This window comes from Abramis brama (genome assembly GCF_963993115.1).
Source record: "Abramis brama genome assembly, chromosome: 1".
Lineage (NCBI taxonomy): Eukaryota > Metazoa > Chordata > Actinopteri > Cypriniformes > Leuciscidae > Abramis > Abramis brama.
In genome coordinates, this window is record NC_139963.1 from 3,866,364 (window position 1) to 3,882,868 (window position 16,505).

At 39.8% G+C, this 16,505-nt stretch overlaps 1 protein-coding gene and 2 long non-coding RNA genes across 4 annotated transcripts; 1 reads left to right on the forward strand and 2 right to left on the reverse strand.

Moving 5' to 3' along the window:
- The first annotated feature begins 605 nt into the window (after positions 1-605).
- LOC311093102 lies at positions 606-2,775 on the forward strand. Of its 2 annotated transcripts, none has more exons than XR_014608358.1 (7): positions 606-919; positions 1,222-1,327; positions 1,425-1,531; positions 1,639-1,730; positions 1,844-1,922; positions 2,028-2,123; positions 2,230-2,633. It is a non-coding gene; the product is annotated as an uncharacterized lncRNA (long non-coding RNA). The 2 variants fall into 2 exon arrangements; XR_014608359.1 differs by lacking the exon at positions 606-919 and adding an exon at positions 2,641-2,775 and having other exon boundaries at positions 928-1,327; positions 2,230-2,338.
- Positions 2,776-6,249: 3,474 nt separating this feature from the next.
- LOC311093107 lies at positions 6,250-7,126 on the reverse strand. Its single transcript, XR_014608360.1, has 3 exons — positions 7,072-7,126; positions 6,846-6,926; positions 6,250-6,734 (listed from the first exon to the last, which is right to left on the reverse strand). It is a non-coding gene; the product is annotated as an uncharacterized lncRNA (long non-coding RNA).
- A 101-nt stretch (positions 7,127-7,227) lies between these two features.
- LOC311080822 (uncharacterized protein) lies at positions 7,228-14,328 on the reverse strand (the record flags this gene model as incomplete). The annotated part of the gene is made up of 5 exons (XM_084110976.1): positions 7,228-7,652; positions 7,723-8,037; positions 13,713-13,792; positions 13,910-14,045; positions 14,154-14,328. 5 exons carry the CDS (start codon positions 14,326-14,328, stop codon positions 7,228-7,230), a joined length of 1,131 nt encoding a protein of 376 aa, XP_083967102.1.
- Between the last annotated feature and the right edge of the window lie 2,177 nt (positions 14,329-16,505).

The following is a 16,505-nucleotide window of genomic DNA, read 5'->3' on the forward strand; positions in this document are numbered from 1 at the left end:
ATGTGTACAGGGTTTTCACACACCTTAAGTTTCACTGAAATTTCCAATGTCCTAAAAGTCCCAAAGTAAAAGTATGGAGTTAGGATTGTTGCATTATTCCAAATAAATACACTCACCTAAAGGATTATTAGGAACACCTGTTCAATTTCTCATTAATGCAATTATCTAATCAACCAATCACATGGCAGTTGCTTCAATGCATTTAGGGATGTGGTCCTGGTCAAGACAATCTCCTGAACTCCAAACTGAATGTCAGAATGGGAAAGAAAGGTGATTTAAGCAATTTTGAGTGTGGCATGGTTGTTGAGCCAGACGGGCCGGTCTGAGTATTTCACAATCTGTTCAGTTACTGGGATTTTCACGCACAACCATTTCTAGGGTTTACAGAGAATGGTGTGAAACATCCAGTATGCGGCAGTCCTGTGGGCGAAAATGCCTTGTTGATGTTAGAGGTCAGAGGAGAATGGGCCGACTGATTCAAGCTGATAGAAGAGCAACTTTGACTGAAATAACCACACTGTAAAACCTAAGACTGAAAGTTACTAAACTAAATGAGTACATTTAACTTATTTTTTAAAAAAAGTTAGTTTAACTTAATAAAATATGTGATATTAACTCAAAAACTGCAATGTATTAAGCAGAACTTAAACCGAATAAGTTATGAATAACCTATTTGTTATTTTAGCTTTTAAATTTAATTTTTCAAGAAATTACTTTTGTATAAGGAGATGAAATAAACACTTAAATAAATACATTTAACATTTTCTGCTTCATTTGAAGCCTACATTTAGGTCTCTCTACGGCGTTCTCCCTCACGCACCGGAAAACCCCGCGTATTTATTTCAATCTGCCCATCCCCCACAGCTCAGCTCACACACGAAGTAACTCGGAGTCGGAACAGAATGGAGAGATTTAACAGGTAAGCACGGCAAAATGCTTCGTCCTCTTTAGAGCACTTGTACGTTTAACGTTGTATTGTCGTTACTCTTCATCTTAAGAAGACCGACTAGCTAAAGTAACGTAGGCTACTAACTACTGTAATAAGACTAAGTTATGCCATTTGTGTCACGTCACAGAAACGCCAACGCGACATTGCATTTAGCACTAACTTAGAGATTTTTTTTAATCAGCGGCAGTAAGTTAGTTGTACTGTGAGTACACGACAGTTTTGTCACTGGAACAGTAATTTATATGTGTGTGCGTTTTGTCACATTTTTACAGAGCGTGTCCCGCGCAAATTTGGATATTTATCAGTGAGGACGAAACTGACTGACTCCACTAGTGCTAACGTTAACCGTCATTCACACGGCAAAAACTAAAGAAATAGGTAACGTTAATACAAGCTGACATACTCTTTTATTTATTATGTTGTGAGTAAACCACAGAAGTGGAAAATTAATATTTTTTGTGTTTTCTCATTTTAGCGTAAACAAACGTGTCCCGCGCAATTTTGGATATTGTGAGGAGACTAGCAGCTATAACGTTATCGTCCACCGACCGACATTTACCCGGCAAAAACTAAATAAAAAAGGTAATACAAGCTGACCTATTTCTTCATTTATAATGCTGTGAGTAAACTTAAGTTTTTTCAGTGGAAGATTAATTAATTTCTGTGTGTTTTCTCACATTTTTGCTTAGACAAAAGTGTCCCGAGCCATTTTGGATCATTATCAGTGATTGAGACTACCATCCACCGCCCGTCATTCACATGGCAACAACTGCAGAAATAGGTAATACAAGCTGACTTATTCCTTTATTTATTATGCTGCGAGTAACGTAAACCAATTTTTTGACAGTGGAAAACTAATTAATATTTTGTGTTTTTTCTCACATTTTGTCATAGACAAATGTGTCCCTTGGGCAATTTTGGATATCGGTGAGGAGACTATCAACCGACCGTCATTCATACGAAAAAAAAAAAGGTAATACAAGCTGACATATTTCCTCATTTATAATGATGAGTAAACTACAGTTTTGTCAGTGTAAGAGTAATTCATATTTTTGTGTTTTCTCACGTATTTGCATAGACAAACGTGTTCCGTGCAATTTAGGGTCTAGTGAGGAGACTGACTGACTATCCTCCACATCGACTGTCATTCACGTGGCAAAAATGAAAGAAAAAGGTACTACAAACTGACCTATTCTATTTATTATGCTGTGAGTAAATTACATTTTTGTCAGTGGAAAATGTATTAATTTTTTTTTTTTTTTTTTTTTTTTTTTTCACAGTTCAAAATAGACAAACGTGTCCTGCGCATTTTTGGATCTATTTCAGTAAGAAGACTGACTGACTATCCTCCAGTGACTGTCATTCACATGGCAAAAACTAAAGAAAAAGGTAATTTCCCAGGGAAAGCAAGAACTGAGAACTGATAAGAATGTAAAATGTGCACCTTGAAATGCAATGTAAGTCATTTTGGATCTTGTCAAATCTAGTTGTACTGTCAATCTCAAAGCTCTTTTCCATTTTAGATGTGTTTGTGTGTTTTTATAGTGAAAACAAATGCTGCCGCTCAGTCTTTTTGCCACTTAGCCGACGGTGACGTCACGCATAACCTCTATTCTAGCATTTATGCTGTGAGTAAACCAGTTTTGTCAGTGGAAGATTAATGTTTTTTTTGTTTGTTTGTTTATTCACAGTTTGCCAGACAGAAGTCATGTGCAGTTTTGTATTTTGGACAGTGAGGAGACTGACTGACCATCTTTCACAACATTCATCACTGAGAACCTTTTGTAAAATAAATTATTTTTCAATAAATACTATTAATAACTGCATCCTTTTCTTTGACCATTTCTTTATACCAGGGTTCCTCAAACTCGGTCCTGGAGGGCCACTGTCCTGCAGAGTTTAGCTCCAACACTGATCAAACACACCTGAGCAAGCTAATCAATGTCTTCAGGATCTCTAGAAACTCACAGCTAGGTGTGTTTGATCAGGGTTGGAGCTAAACTGTGCAGGACAGTGGCCCTCCAGGACCGAGTTTGAGGAACCCTGCTTTATACCAATGTTTTTCCTTTGTCTTATAAAACTTTATTAATTTGAGTTTAATCAACTTAAATCATTTACCGCAATCGGTTTCCTAAAACCATTTGAGTAGCTATATAGTTGTTATGACTTGATTAGATTTATTAAATGAACTCAAACCAGTTAGTTTAAATGGTTTAAATTACTTTAAAAGTTTAATGGAATGAACTTAAAATATTCAAGTTACATATACTCAAAATGAATGACTAAACGAACACTAAATTATGCGTGAATATGACTCAATATATATAAGTTCACAATACTCATATGTATTTATTTTAAAACTTAAATGGTTTGCCGCAATTAGTTTCCTTAATCGGTTTGAGTTGAGTTAACTTGTTGGGTTTTACAGTGCACTCGTTACAACTGAGGTATGCAGCAAAGCATTTGTGAAGCCACAACACGCACAACCTTGAGGCGGATGGGCTACAACAGCAGAAGACCCCACCGGGTACCACTCATCTCCACTACAAATAGGAAAAAGAGGCTACAATTTGCATGAGCTCACCAAAATTGGACAGTTGAAGACTGTAAAAATGTTGCCTGGTCTGATGAGTCTCGATTTCTGTTGAGACATTCAGATGGTAGAGTCAGAATTTGGTGTAAACAGAATGAGAACATGGATCCATCATGCCTTGTTACCACTGTGCAGGCTGGTGGTGGTGGTGTAATGGTGTGGGGGATGTTTTCTTGGGACACTTTAGGCCCCTTAGTGCCAATTGGGCATCGTTTAAATGCCATGGCCTACCTGAGCATTGTTTCTGACCATGTCCATCCCTTTATGACCACCATGTACCCATCCTCTGATGGCTACTTCCAGCAGGATAATGCACCATGTCACAAAGCTTGAATCATTTCAAATTGGTTTCTTGAACATGACAATGAGTTCGCTGTACTAAAATGGCCCCCACAGTCACCAGATCTCAACCCAATGGAGCATCTTTGGGATGTGGTGGAACGGGAGCTTCAGGCCCTGGATGTGCATCCCACAAATCTCCATCAACTGCAAGATGCTATCCTATCAATATGGGCCAACATTTCTAAAGAATGCTTTCAGCACCTTGTTGAATCAATGCCACGCAGAATTAAGGCAGTTCTGAAGGCGAAAGGGGGTCAAACACAGTATTAGTATGGTGTTCTTAATAATCCTTTAGGTGAGTGTAGATTGAGATTCACAAAAAAAAAAGATCAAATTCACAAATAAATAGATTAAGATCCACAAATAAATTCTCACAAGTAAACAAAAATCTCCCAAAAGAAAAAACTCACAAGTAAATAAAAATCTCCCAAAAGAAAAAACTCACAAGTAAATAAAATGAGATTTACAAATAAATTAAAAAAATTAAACAAATGTGTTTTGTCACAAACACAACTCTGCCTGGCATTTACTTGTGAACCGCTATCTGTGCATTTGTAAATCACTGCACGCATCTGTGGATTTTGAAACACTTCTAGCGTCAACATGCAGAAAAAGCCAATCTCAACTCAAGCCAATCAGATAACAGCTACATTTCTCCAGAATAAGCAGAGAAAACTAAGGGGGGAAATATACTAAACAATAGCAAGGATACTCTGGAACAGCGGGAAGAACAAAACACCACTAAAATAGACAGATTAGACTGAACTGACTGACAGAACGGTCAGAGGAGAACCTTGACAGAGAGAAGTGAAGAGAGAATGATCAGTCCCAGCAGACACAGATCACACTTATCAGACATCTTCTGTTTGTGTCAGTCTTCCTCTTCATTATCTATAGTTACAGCATCATCAGGTCCTCTTGTGGTTATAAACTTCCTCTGTTCTGATCAACTGAGTGATTAAATCCTGCTAGAGTTGCTGTATAGAGACACGATGCCACAGTGAAGTGTTGCTTTACATGCGTATTGTGAAACATGCGTATGCGTATATCTCAACACACATCTGCTCTGAACACAGTTTATAAGATATTCTTTTGCACACAAGAGCATTACTGTTAGTCTCCCTTCCTTATTTTAGCAGTTTCCTGAATTATAAAACAGATTTTAAAAGTATTGTAAAGTAATTATTAGCATCAGGTTGGTAAAAAAATAAACCTGCATTTGCACATGAGCATCTGTAAAGCAGATATTAACTGTCTTCAGGGAGTTTCTACATATGGATTATAACGTTCTGCTTTACTCTCTCCAGCCTTGAGAAATATATCAGATCCAGACTCCTTTATCAACACTACAAATGCTCTGGAAGATCTGGGATGTATTTCTCAAGCACCACTGATTTAACTTCCGCCTCCCTGAACTTCTGGACCACTTTGCTAAAACACTTGAACGAGTCGTTTTTTTTGACCAACTATCTACATTTCTGACACAGAACATCCTCCTGGACAACAACCAGTCTGGCTTCAGAAGCGCCACTAAACTGAGACGGCCCTGCTCTCGGTTATTGAAGCTCTGAGACTGGCAAGAGGAGCCTCCGAATCCTCAGTTCTCCTCTTGCTGGATCTGTCTGCTGCTTACAGTTAACCACCAAGAAGAGCATCTCAGGAACAGTGCTTCAAGTCTGACCTCTCAGTGGGTCCTTCAGGGTGTCGTGAGGTGTTTAAGACCCAATATCTAGCTCTCGGTTATTGAAGCGGCTTCTCAACTACAACTCGCTTCAGTGGACTTACAGATACATTACCAGCTAGTGGAGCGGCTAAGTGATATAATCGTTCAGTTTATGATACAAGCGTGAAAATTGGCATGAGCAGTCTCCATGGGTCACTTGACAAGAAAATTGTCAGAGCCACTTGAAATTTCAAGATTTTTTGGAGCAATTAGGCTCATGGCAATTTTCATGCTTGTATCACCAACTAAATGATTTCTTATGATTTCACCAACTAAATGATTTCACCAACTAAATGATTTCTTAATGATTTCTCTAAATGATGATCTTGAAAAATGGCCGCCATCTTGAAATTTCAAGTAGCTGTGGGTGGCTTATTGTCAAGTGACCCACAGAGACTGCTCATGCCAATTTTCATGCTTGTATCACCAAATAAACCACTATATCACTTAACTGCTCCACTAAGGTGTCGGACATCTTGAAAAATGTCCGCCATCTTGAAATTTCAAGTAGCTGTAGGTGGCTTATTGTCAAGTGAAATTTCAAGTGGCTCGGACAATTTTCTTTACATAAGCACTTAGCCGCTCCACTATAATGAAGGGGAATTAACATATTTGTAACATCTCAGGAAAGGAGACTTATTAAACACAACTGCAGAGGTTTTATTAAGAAAATTATAGCAATCATTCAAAATGAAAAAAGATGCTAAAAACAGGAATGAACAGACAAGATCCAAGAATCCTCAAATCAGCTCCATCACACAGAACAGAGAGAGATTATACAGTCTGAGTCTGCCCATTACTGTATTATTATTATATTTAAAGCAGTTTACATATGAAGCGCAAGAGAATGACTTTCAACACTGCAGGCAAATATATCCATAAACCCATATAAATGAAAATAAATCTGGCTTTTTATATGTAAAAAACAAAAACATTTTAATCTAATCACTATAAGTGCTCAGAGTTTTTTCTCTGTTTTCTGAGAAGAAGAAAATAAAACAATGAACAATCCTCTGTAAGTTTTTGCTATTGTAAATATTGCTGCAGATTGGCTCTAAACTCATCAGTATTTTATTCTAATATTGTCGGCATCTCTATTTCCTCTGGGTGCTTCGAGTCCTTCCTCCCTGCAAAAAAAAAGCATTGACTGACCTCTCGTATATGTTTTTATCATGATTGCAGATTGTTCCAGATCAGATGAGTGTGAATCATCAGATTGTGTGCGGCTCAAAACTCACCAGCTCTTCTTGCACAGATGATCTGAAGAAGAATCACAGTAGGAGCAGCAAACACTGCGATCTCAACAATACTCACAATCACTGCAGGAAACATGAGAGGAAGAAGAGAAGCTGTACATGACTGAAGTCAAGGGTATTCAACTATCAACAGTTACTGATGAAGCATTTACAGACTGACTGATAGTTTAATGTTATAAAGCTGTCAGTATAAATGAACGTGTCGTACCTCTGTATAATGATACAGCAGTCACACTGACTTCAGTTTCTCCTGGATCTGTGGATCACGTCTGTTAGTTCAGTTCAACACATAATGCCATATATACACAACATCATTATCACATAATTCTTGAGCTTCACATCACAGAAATGATGAATATCATTTCTAGTAGAGCCAATCTGTGGAAGTTTTCCCAAATCTGTCAGTAAAGACTGTTTTCTGACCTGAAAACTTGACAGTGTATCTGACTGAGGTCTCGAGTTGATTTCTGCGAGTAAGCTGACATCTCCACTCTCTGTTGTCATCTTCATTCAGGAGTGTTGTTGTCAGAGTGATGTTGATACAGCAATCTTGATCTGGAACTGATGGTGATAATATCTGATATCTGGAGTCTGTCTTCAGATCAACACCAGCCTGATTCACCCACAACAGCTCAACTCCCACAGAACTGACCAAATAATTACAGTCGACTGAAGACAACTGACAGGAGAGAGTCACAGAGCGGCCTGGACTGATCTCAGTCTGTGATGATGAAGATGATGATGATGAAGATGAGGATGAGGATGAAGATGATGATGGAGACACTGAAACTGAACACAAGACACAAATCACAGACTCTTCAATCATCATCTGAGTTTAAAGAGAGAACTTAAAACTTACCATGAAGAACATGCAGATAAACAAAAGCAACAGGTCCTTGTTGTCTGTCATTCACATATTGTTGGCAGCTGTAATATCCAAAATCTTCTCCTGTGACGTTCTTGATGTTCAGAGAGCAGTCAGACTCCAGACTCAGTCTCTCATGTCTCTCTGTGTCTTTATTCTTTATCCCTCCAGTAATCAGTTCAGCTCCTGCTGAATCACTGAATCTGTTCTTGTAGGTCCATGTAGTTGATTTGCAGTCAGCTTTATTACAGGGCAGAGAGACATTTTCACCAGAACTGATGAACACATTCTCAAACGCTCCACTGGTTCCTGAAACACAGTATATCTCAGTGATCATCATGATATATATTAATAAATGAAACCATAAAACACACCAGCATAAAAAGCAGAAGTTTTAAATAATAGTATTTTTCCTGACTTAAAGCAAACAACACACTCTCCAGAATAAACTATTAGTCTTTATCAGAGAGCTGTTCAAGTCACTGACACACTCTTAATATGAAGATAATTCTTCATCATCAGATGTTTGAGTGACACTATGTCCAGTATCAGGAATAATACAGTATGATCTGTGTGTATCAATACACAACTCTGAGATCACAACGTGAATGTGTGCAAGAATAAACTGAGCATGTTCAAATGAACTCTTTCCAGACTAATTCCACTAAATGTCTTTAGAGAAAATACAGATTTCTTTACCTGTGAGAAGTGAAGAGAGAATGATCAGTCCCAGCAGACACAGATCACACTTATCAGCCATTTTCTGTTTCTGTCAGTCTTCCACTTCATTATATATAGTTACAGCTCCTCCTTTAAACATCATCAGCTCCTCCTGTGGTTATTAACTTCCTCTGTTCTGATCAACTGAGTGATTAAATCCGTTGCTATATAGTGACACTATACCAGTGTAACTTTGTCCTCTCTGTAGACTGGGCTCATATAGACTCTGAACTGTGTACTTTAACACTGAGGATTTTGCCCTGTGGTTTTGAATGGTCTTGACTCTGAGTGACACTCAACTTTCCTCTACAAAACCCGAGATCTAAACCCTGTCTGTGAAACCAGGCCATACTGCGCTAGCAATGTGAGCATATTATTACTGTAAACCCATTTCATTTGAGTCCACTAAAAAACTATATTTCACACAATATATATATATAGAGCTGCGGCATCATTCAGACACACACACACACACACATCACTAGTTACAATCAACATAAAGCTTCATTGAGGATTGAGTGTTGTAATGTGTTGAGTAATCTGGATTAGTTATCGTTACAGTTATTATAGTTATTGTTATATATTATATATATATATCTCTATGTATAGTGCTGAAGTGCACAGGGGAAATGCACAGTTTGTGAAGAAACTTTAGTTGAGACATGAAGCAGCAACTGTATTGATCTGACAGCAGCATCAAAAACCGTAAGAGAATAACTTCATAATGCTTTGTCTGTAAATGATGGAATGACATTAACCAATCATAACAGGGGCCGTTTCACTGTCAAGCCTTAAGGGACACGCCACTAACACCAGTCATTTCAGACAGGGTTCAGAATGAAGGATGAAAATAATCATTATTGCTAATATACCGTATAACTGTTGAGCTAGTCATGCATGTGCTCCAGAATACATGCAGTGTGTCCTTTGGTGTTGCTATGTGTAACCGGCAGAGTAGTCGCTGTCTGGTTGAAGTTTGTCCCTCTGCAGCTACGGTAGCCCCCTGACGTCACCCAGCTAGCCGTGAGTGGCTAAACAACTCATTTGCGTCTAGGCCAGTTTCTATAAAACAGTCTGCACTGTTGGGCTTAGAGAGATTCTCTGGTGTCCAGATACATTTTCAGTCTTGTTACTGCTTGGGTATGTGGTTCTCCTGTGCAACAAAGGTGTTTGACTGATTGCCAGACGCTTCCGGGTAATCGCGCTGTGTATTACTGAAGGTCTTGGGCAAAGCACCCGCCGGGTAGCTGTACCGCAATTAAGCAGCAACATCAAGAAGAATTGTGAAGACTGGCGCAAAGGGCTGTTTTTCCACTGTGCAGATTGCTCCTGCTGCTTTGCCTTGCCTAAATTAAGTTTTATATATATCTTTTCTTTTCTTTATTGTGGTTATTTTGCCGTAGCCTCCGTCTAATGCTCTGTCTGACTGATGTGGTATTGGCTGTTCTAGTAGTGTATAGTTTTACATTCTCTATCCACTCTGCTAGTGATAACTTTCTTGTCTTTCTTTTCTTCTTTTTTCCAGAGTACTAGAGTAGCTGCTCACAAGAGAGGTTCCTGGTTCCGTCCTCGCGCACTGCACCACGTATTGTAGTGGTAAACTGCACTTCACAATATTGATTGAATCATCGGCTTGTAGTGGTTGTGCCTGTGTGTGTGTGTGTGTGTGTGTGTGTGTGTGTGACTGCATGTGATCGTGGGCACCAGATTCCAGAGCACGGGCGGTGAACGTCACGCGTATCCCGGACAGGTAACCTGCCTTGACAGTGAATCAGTATTTTCCAGTTAAATTGTTACTCGTATTGTCCCTTGTAACAGCCAATACCAGGTCTGGTCTCTCACTTTGGTACTGTGCCTCAGTATGATGGGGTGGCTCTTTTAATTATACCATTGTCACGAGGTGACAAAAGTTCCAGCTTTAGTTTCCGTGCAAGGCGGAACTAATGTCCGCCGAGATTTGCCTCCCGCCGGACCCAAAACAACAGAACACCGGCTTAGTTCCGGGCAAGCGCAAAATCCCCGTGAACGGGGTAATCAGCCAAAATCACCGCCAGCTGTGCACGATGAGACACGTTGTCATTAGGGTGGGATATAAGGAGAGAGTACGGGCTGAAGAGCGTTGGTGTTTGGGGATTGAGTATTTCAGAGGAAGCGTGAGTGGCGGAGAAGAGGAAGTGGGGCTGGCAAACGGGCACGGCATTGTGAGTTTGGGAGAAAGAGCACATTGACTCAATCGGAAGGAGGAAATCGCTGGACAGTAAGATCGTTTGTGAGAGACTGTGAGTAGTCCAATCGATCTCCATCTTCTCTCTCTTGTCTATGGGACTCCTGATGTGAATGCCAGGTCAGAAAATGGGCGACGGCCATTTATATATGTATTTCCCACTGAGTGTTGAATTGCAGTGATGAAGTGATGTGATGCACTGTCTTGATGTGTGAAGTGTGAACTTAAAACCTGCTGGATGTCCATCACTTACCTGAGTTTTCTATCATGTTCTAAGACGTAAGAAGAGGCTAACACTGTTGTACTCCACAGAGACTTGAGTGTACTATCTGTCAGCCCATTGTGAAGAGAGACACGTAGGTGAATGCTTAACTGACTGCTTTGCAGTAAAATCCTCCAGCCGTAAGTTCTCTGTCTGTCATTACTGAAGAAGAGGATTACGTGTCTGTTTTGCAGTAACGTTTCCCTGTCACAAGCTCTGTGTCTGCCAGCCCTTTAAGAGGAGTGCATACCTGAATATTCACCTGACTGCTTTGCAGTGAGTTCCTCCAGCCTAACGTCTCCCTGTCGTAAGCTTTGTGTCTGTCAGCCCATTGTGAAGAGAGACCCGTAGGTGAATGCTTAACTGACTGCTGTGCAGTAAAATCCTCCAGCCGTAAGTTCTCTGTCTGTCATTACTGAAGAAGAGGATTACGTGTCTGTATTCACCTGTCTGTTTTGCAGTAACGTGTCCCTGTCACGAGCTCTGTGTCTGCCAGCCCTTTAAGAGGAGTTGCATACCTGAATATTCACCTGACTGCTTTGCAGTGAAGTTCCTCCAGCCTAACGTCTCCCTGTCGTAAGCTCTGTGTCTGTCAGCCCATTGTGAAGAGACACGTAGGTGAATGCTTAACTGACTGCTGTGCAGTAAAATCCTCCAGCCGTACGTTCTCTGTCTGTCATTACTGAAGAAGAGGATTACGTGTCTGTATATTCACCTGTCTGTTTTGCAGTAACGTTTCCCTGTCACGAGCTCTGTGTCTGCCAGCCCTTTAACCCTCTGGGGTCTAAGGTGTTTTTGGGGTCCTTGAGATGTTCTGACATGCCCTGACATTTTTGCTTTTTTCAGTTGCTTATAAACATATTAATGGCAAAGGTGTAAATTCACTCTATATAGCACAAACAGGGCTACCATCATATGTGAGCACCATGCATGTACATGTTTGTATTTTTGAGAGAATAATGTTTATGCATGGTTATTGAAAAAACTAAAGTTTCTGAAATAAGGCCATAAAACACATTCTAAATATGTGTCAATAAGACTTTTGACTAATGGATGTCATCGCCTAGTGTTTTTTCTTCAAAATTGTGAAAATCATCCTGCCTAATCATTCACAGAACACAATGCATTGATTTAAATTTTGCAAAACACTTTCTGTCTGGAAAGGCAATATGCGGAGTGGGCGTCAACGATCATGCATATTTAGTGGTTCGCACCTGGAGACAATGGGGCCCACATACTTAATGAGCCATTCATTGAGGTGTGTCACAAGAAAGAATGCAAGAGCAACAGTTGGAAGCATCTCATGTTTTTTTTATTTTTCCACAAATTGTGCTTGCAAATTGGCCTTTAATATCAAAAGGAAAACATGTCTAGTAATTGTGCAGTTAATTCTCATACTGTATTTTAAGTTTTGGAATATTTATCCTCTCCCCAAATTTGTCACTAATAAAACACAATAAAAAATGATTTTAAAGAAAAGGCTTATATTTACCTTTTATTAGTTTGTTTACATCTACCTTGTATTTTTTTTTTTTTATTAAAAAGGTTACAATTACAACAACAATTCAAGTGTAATCTTTCTTTGTAAAAACTAAAGTATACATTTTATCATACATATTTCAAAGTTAAGGATTCATTACTTGAATATAGCCTAAGCTACATTGGGATAAACACTATAACAATATTATTTGATTATTTTTGACAAAACATACTATATTTAACATATGAGCAAAAATTGGCAAACAAAAGCTTATTTGAGGTGGCAGATATTTTACAGTAAAAATGTATAATCTATCCAAAACTAATCAATGAAATGTTGTCTTTCATATGTCTGTAACATAGTAACTTTCGTTTTTATTATAAGAAATATAAATGTTAATTTGCAGTTTAATATGTTGCTTATACAAATACATTTTATTTCAACATATTTCACTCGATTTTTACTCAGTAGCCTATAGCAATACAGTTTGCTAAAAGCGAAACATTCACAGACAGAAACGATTCAAATTTAAACCGTCTTTTGCCAGTTGTGGTAAACAGCGGCATCTCTGCCGTTCATTCATTCATTCATGCACAGATACGCGCCGCACTTGAGAATGAAAAAAAAACTTACTACATTATTCCATAGCCTCGGATCTGTTGCTCCTCGTACTTCTGAGGTAAATTTTCCATTATAGTATTATTCCTCACAGCGCTGCGAGACTGTGTAAACAAGTACAATGATCTGATGTGTTTTCTCGAGCTGATGGGGGCGTTCACAGTTTGCGTGGATTGCCTCAGACATTTGCGTTTGAATAGCGCACGCTCTCCGTGGGCGGAGTCACATTACATCTGAATGAGCTCTAATTAGCTCGACTGGAATCGCTCTCTTTTAATACAGATTTCACAAGATGAGAATATTTGTTTTTTATATAAATTACTTCATTTAAAAGAAGAGAATTCAAGCTTAATGCCTGTGTGCCTGTATGTCTGTTTGACTGAGTATTCACTGAGTTGCAGTTCATTTTCGGACGCGTTTCAGAATGGACTACACGGACAGAGAGAAAGCAGAACTCACTTCTTGTTTATTTTTCTTTATTTGGCAAAAAGCACAACACTTTGTTTTTATTGTGAGTATACACAAAAATAATACACATTTAACAGGATCGATTGATGTATAACACAAGCATATTAGATAAAAAGTAATATTTTATTTATTTGTTTTCACTGATAAGGAAAAAAACGAGCCTATCGCGCCGGCGCGATAGCCGACCTCAGGGGGTTAAGAGGAGTGCATACCTGAATATTCACCTGACTGCTTTGCAGTTAAGTTCCTCCAGCCTAACGTCTCCCTGTCGTAAGCTCTGTGTCTGCCAGCCCTTTAAGAGGAGTGCATACCTGAATATTCACCTGACTGCTTTGCAGCGAAGCTCCCCAGCCGTAAGTTCTCTGTCTGTCACCTGTAGAAGAAGAGGATTACGTGCCTGTATACTCACCTGTCTGCTTTGCAGTGAAGCTCCCCAGCCGTAAGTTCTCTGTCTGTCACCTGTAGAAGAAGAGGATTACGTGCCTGTACACTCACCTGTCTGCTTTGCAGTGAAGCTCCCCAGCCGTAAGTTCTCTGTCTGTCACCTGTAGAAGAAGAGATTACGTGCCTGTACACTCACCTGTCTGCTTTGCAGTGAAGCTCCCCAGCCGTAAGTTCTCTGTCTGTTTCCCTTTGTGAAGAAGAGTACGTACCCGAAACACGCACCTGAGCCGTCCTGCAGCAGCCTCCTCCCAGTCGTGAGCCACGACTCGTCCCTTCCACTGGAAGACAGCGAAGCCACTCACCAGAGCACTTCCCTTTACTGTATCCTGTGGGCCTTTGGTGGGTTCGTAGGACGGAACGACCCTGCCCAGAAAACTTACCCATTTGAACTTTCTTATCCACTTTTATACTTAATAAAATACTGATTCTTTGAAGTCCTGTTTGTCTGTCATCCTTGCCTGTCCTCTGTCCGACTCCCCAAGGGTGGTAACGGGTCTCGAGGGGTGGGTGCAGTCCGATTGGCCCGCCCCGACCTGTGACACCATTGTATAATAAAGTTTTGTTATTGTTTTTCTACTGTAAGCACGTCTCTGTCTAGTTCATCTTTGGTGTACTTCTACGAACCTGCTTGCCTTAGATTAGGTATTTAGCAGTTAAAGCTGCAGTAGGGAACTTTTAGAAAACGTTGACTTAGCCTGAAAATTTTAACAAGCACAGCTTACAGGTCACTCCCCCTCGCTCTCTGCTGCGCTACAGCCCTCCCTCCACAGCTCCTCCCCCACAGCGGAGCCTGCCGTGAACGCGCAGGCTAGTAAACATGCAGGGCCACTGATGACGGCGGATTAACAGTTATCACACATTCACTGGTAGGGGCGAAACATCAACAATATGCTTTACATTGACTATGGCCTGCTCATACTTTGACTACAAACTTGGTCCTCAAATCATTACGTATTTTGCAATACATGTAATGTAACTTTATAACGTTGCACTCTTTCTATAAGTTATAAATAGCTAGCAAGATAATATAATGGTAATGTTACAGTATGTAAGTAATTATTCTAGCGATGTGTAATGCTAAATAAGGTTTGCTAGTACATTATTTCAGCAACATGACAAGCCAGTGAATTAGCAGGTTTCAATTGTTGCTTTGCACAGTGCGTGACATTTTATCTGTATGTTATGCGGCTAGAGTTTTGACACTGAGTCAATGGGCTCCGACGGGCTTGTTTATCGTCATCGGTCTTTTTCCGTTTACCTGTCTTTGTTGTATGAGCAGGTGCCACTCGAGAAATTGGCAGTTTTGGTTGTTTGTCCGAGGCCATTATCACAGCTGCGGCACACCGGCTATCTTGATTTTGAACGACGGTGCGCGCTGTGCGAGAGAGGGGGGTGATCAGCGCGTACACGAGCTTGATTGACACTGCTAAGACACTCCTCCTGGCTCTGATTGGTTGTTTCTTACCGGGAGCGGTGTATTTCTGCAAATGGCAATAGGACCACTGGGAGGAGCCTGAGGAGCTTGATTTTTTCACAGATTATCTGTCTCATATTCTACTGCAGGACATAATGACAGTTTTAACAAATATGTAAAAAATACATTTTTACAGAAGTTACCAACTGCAGCTTTAAGGTGCAAAGTATATCCTGGTGTGAGAGGCACCAGGTGGCGTAGTCAAGAACCTTTAAACCTAGATCTGGTCAAAGTTCCATAAGGTCACATATGCATGGTTTGACTGTGACTTCTTAAATCACACTGTGTATCAAAAGGGTAAACCCTTGTCTTTTCTAAAACGACTCCTTTCTGTACTCAGAATGAACATCCACATTCCCCATTGAAGTGTCCAACAGACTCACAAGAAGAGGTCAAAGGAAGAGCTTTAGTTGTGTGTGTGTGTGTGCGTCACATGTCCAACTCATCTGACCTGTTCACACACTCGTTCACTAAAGGTTTGAAGAAGTGTATTCATGTTTGACTTTTTCCTAAAACCCACAGAGCATCACGCGCTTTAATCTCACTGCTGGCTCACGATCATTAATATAGAGACATTACTTTACAGATTTATTCCAATAACACCTTAAATATCGAAGAAGAGTACAAATTATAATGATTATGTAATATGTTGTATAATATTTAGCAAAATGTTAATTTTTCTAGCTAACTAAAACATTACGTGACATTGATCACAAGCTGTTTCATTGAGGTCTTTCCTCTGATTAAGTGATTACTCGAGACATGATAGAGATTTCGGGAAGATGATCCACCCAGTCTCTTGCTCAGATCGTTCAGGAGAGCAGAAGCCTTTGAAGAGAACTGGTTTGAGAGCCGATGACAACAGGGGAGAGGGGGAAGGTTTTATGATGTCTAGAGCATTTTGATTAAGTCCATTCGTTACACATTAATGGATAGTCAGGAGGAGCCGCTACTACTGAGTAGGCTATAAAATTAGAATAAATGGTGAGTATTAAAAAGAGCTCAGCTGGAGGGTACTGTGAATCCTGTTGCTGAAACCCTCTTAAAGAAAAACACACACCCATAAGGGAATTGTTTTTTATATATA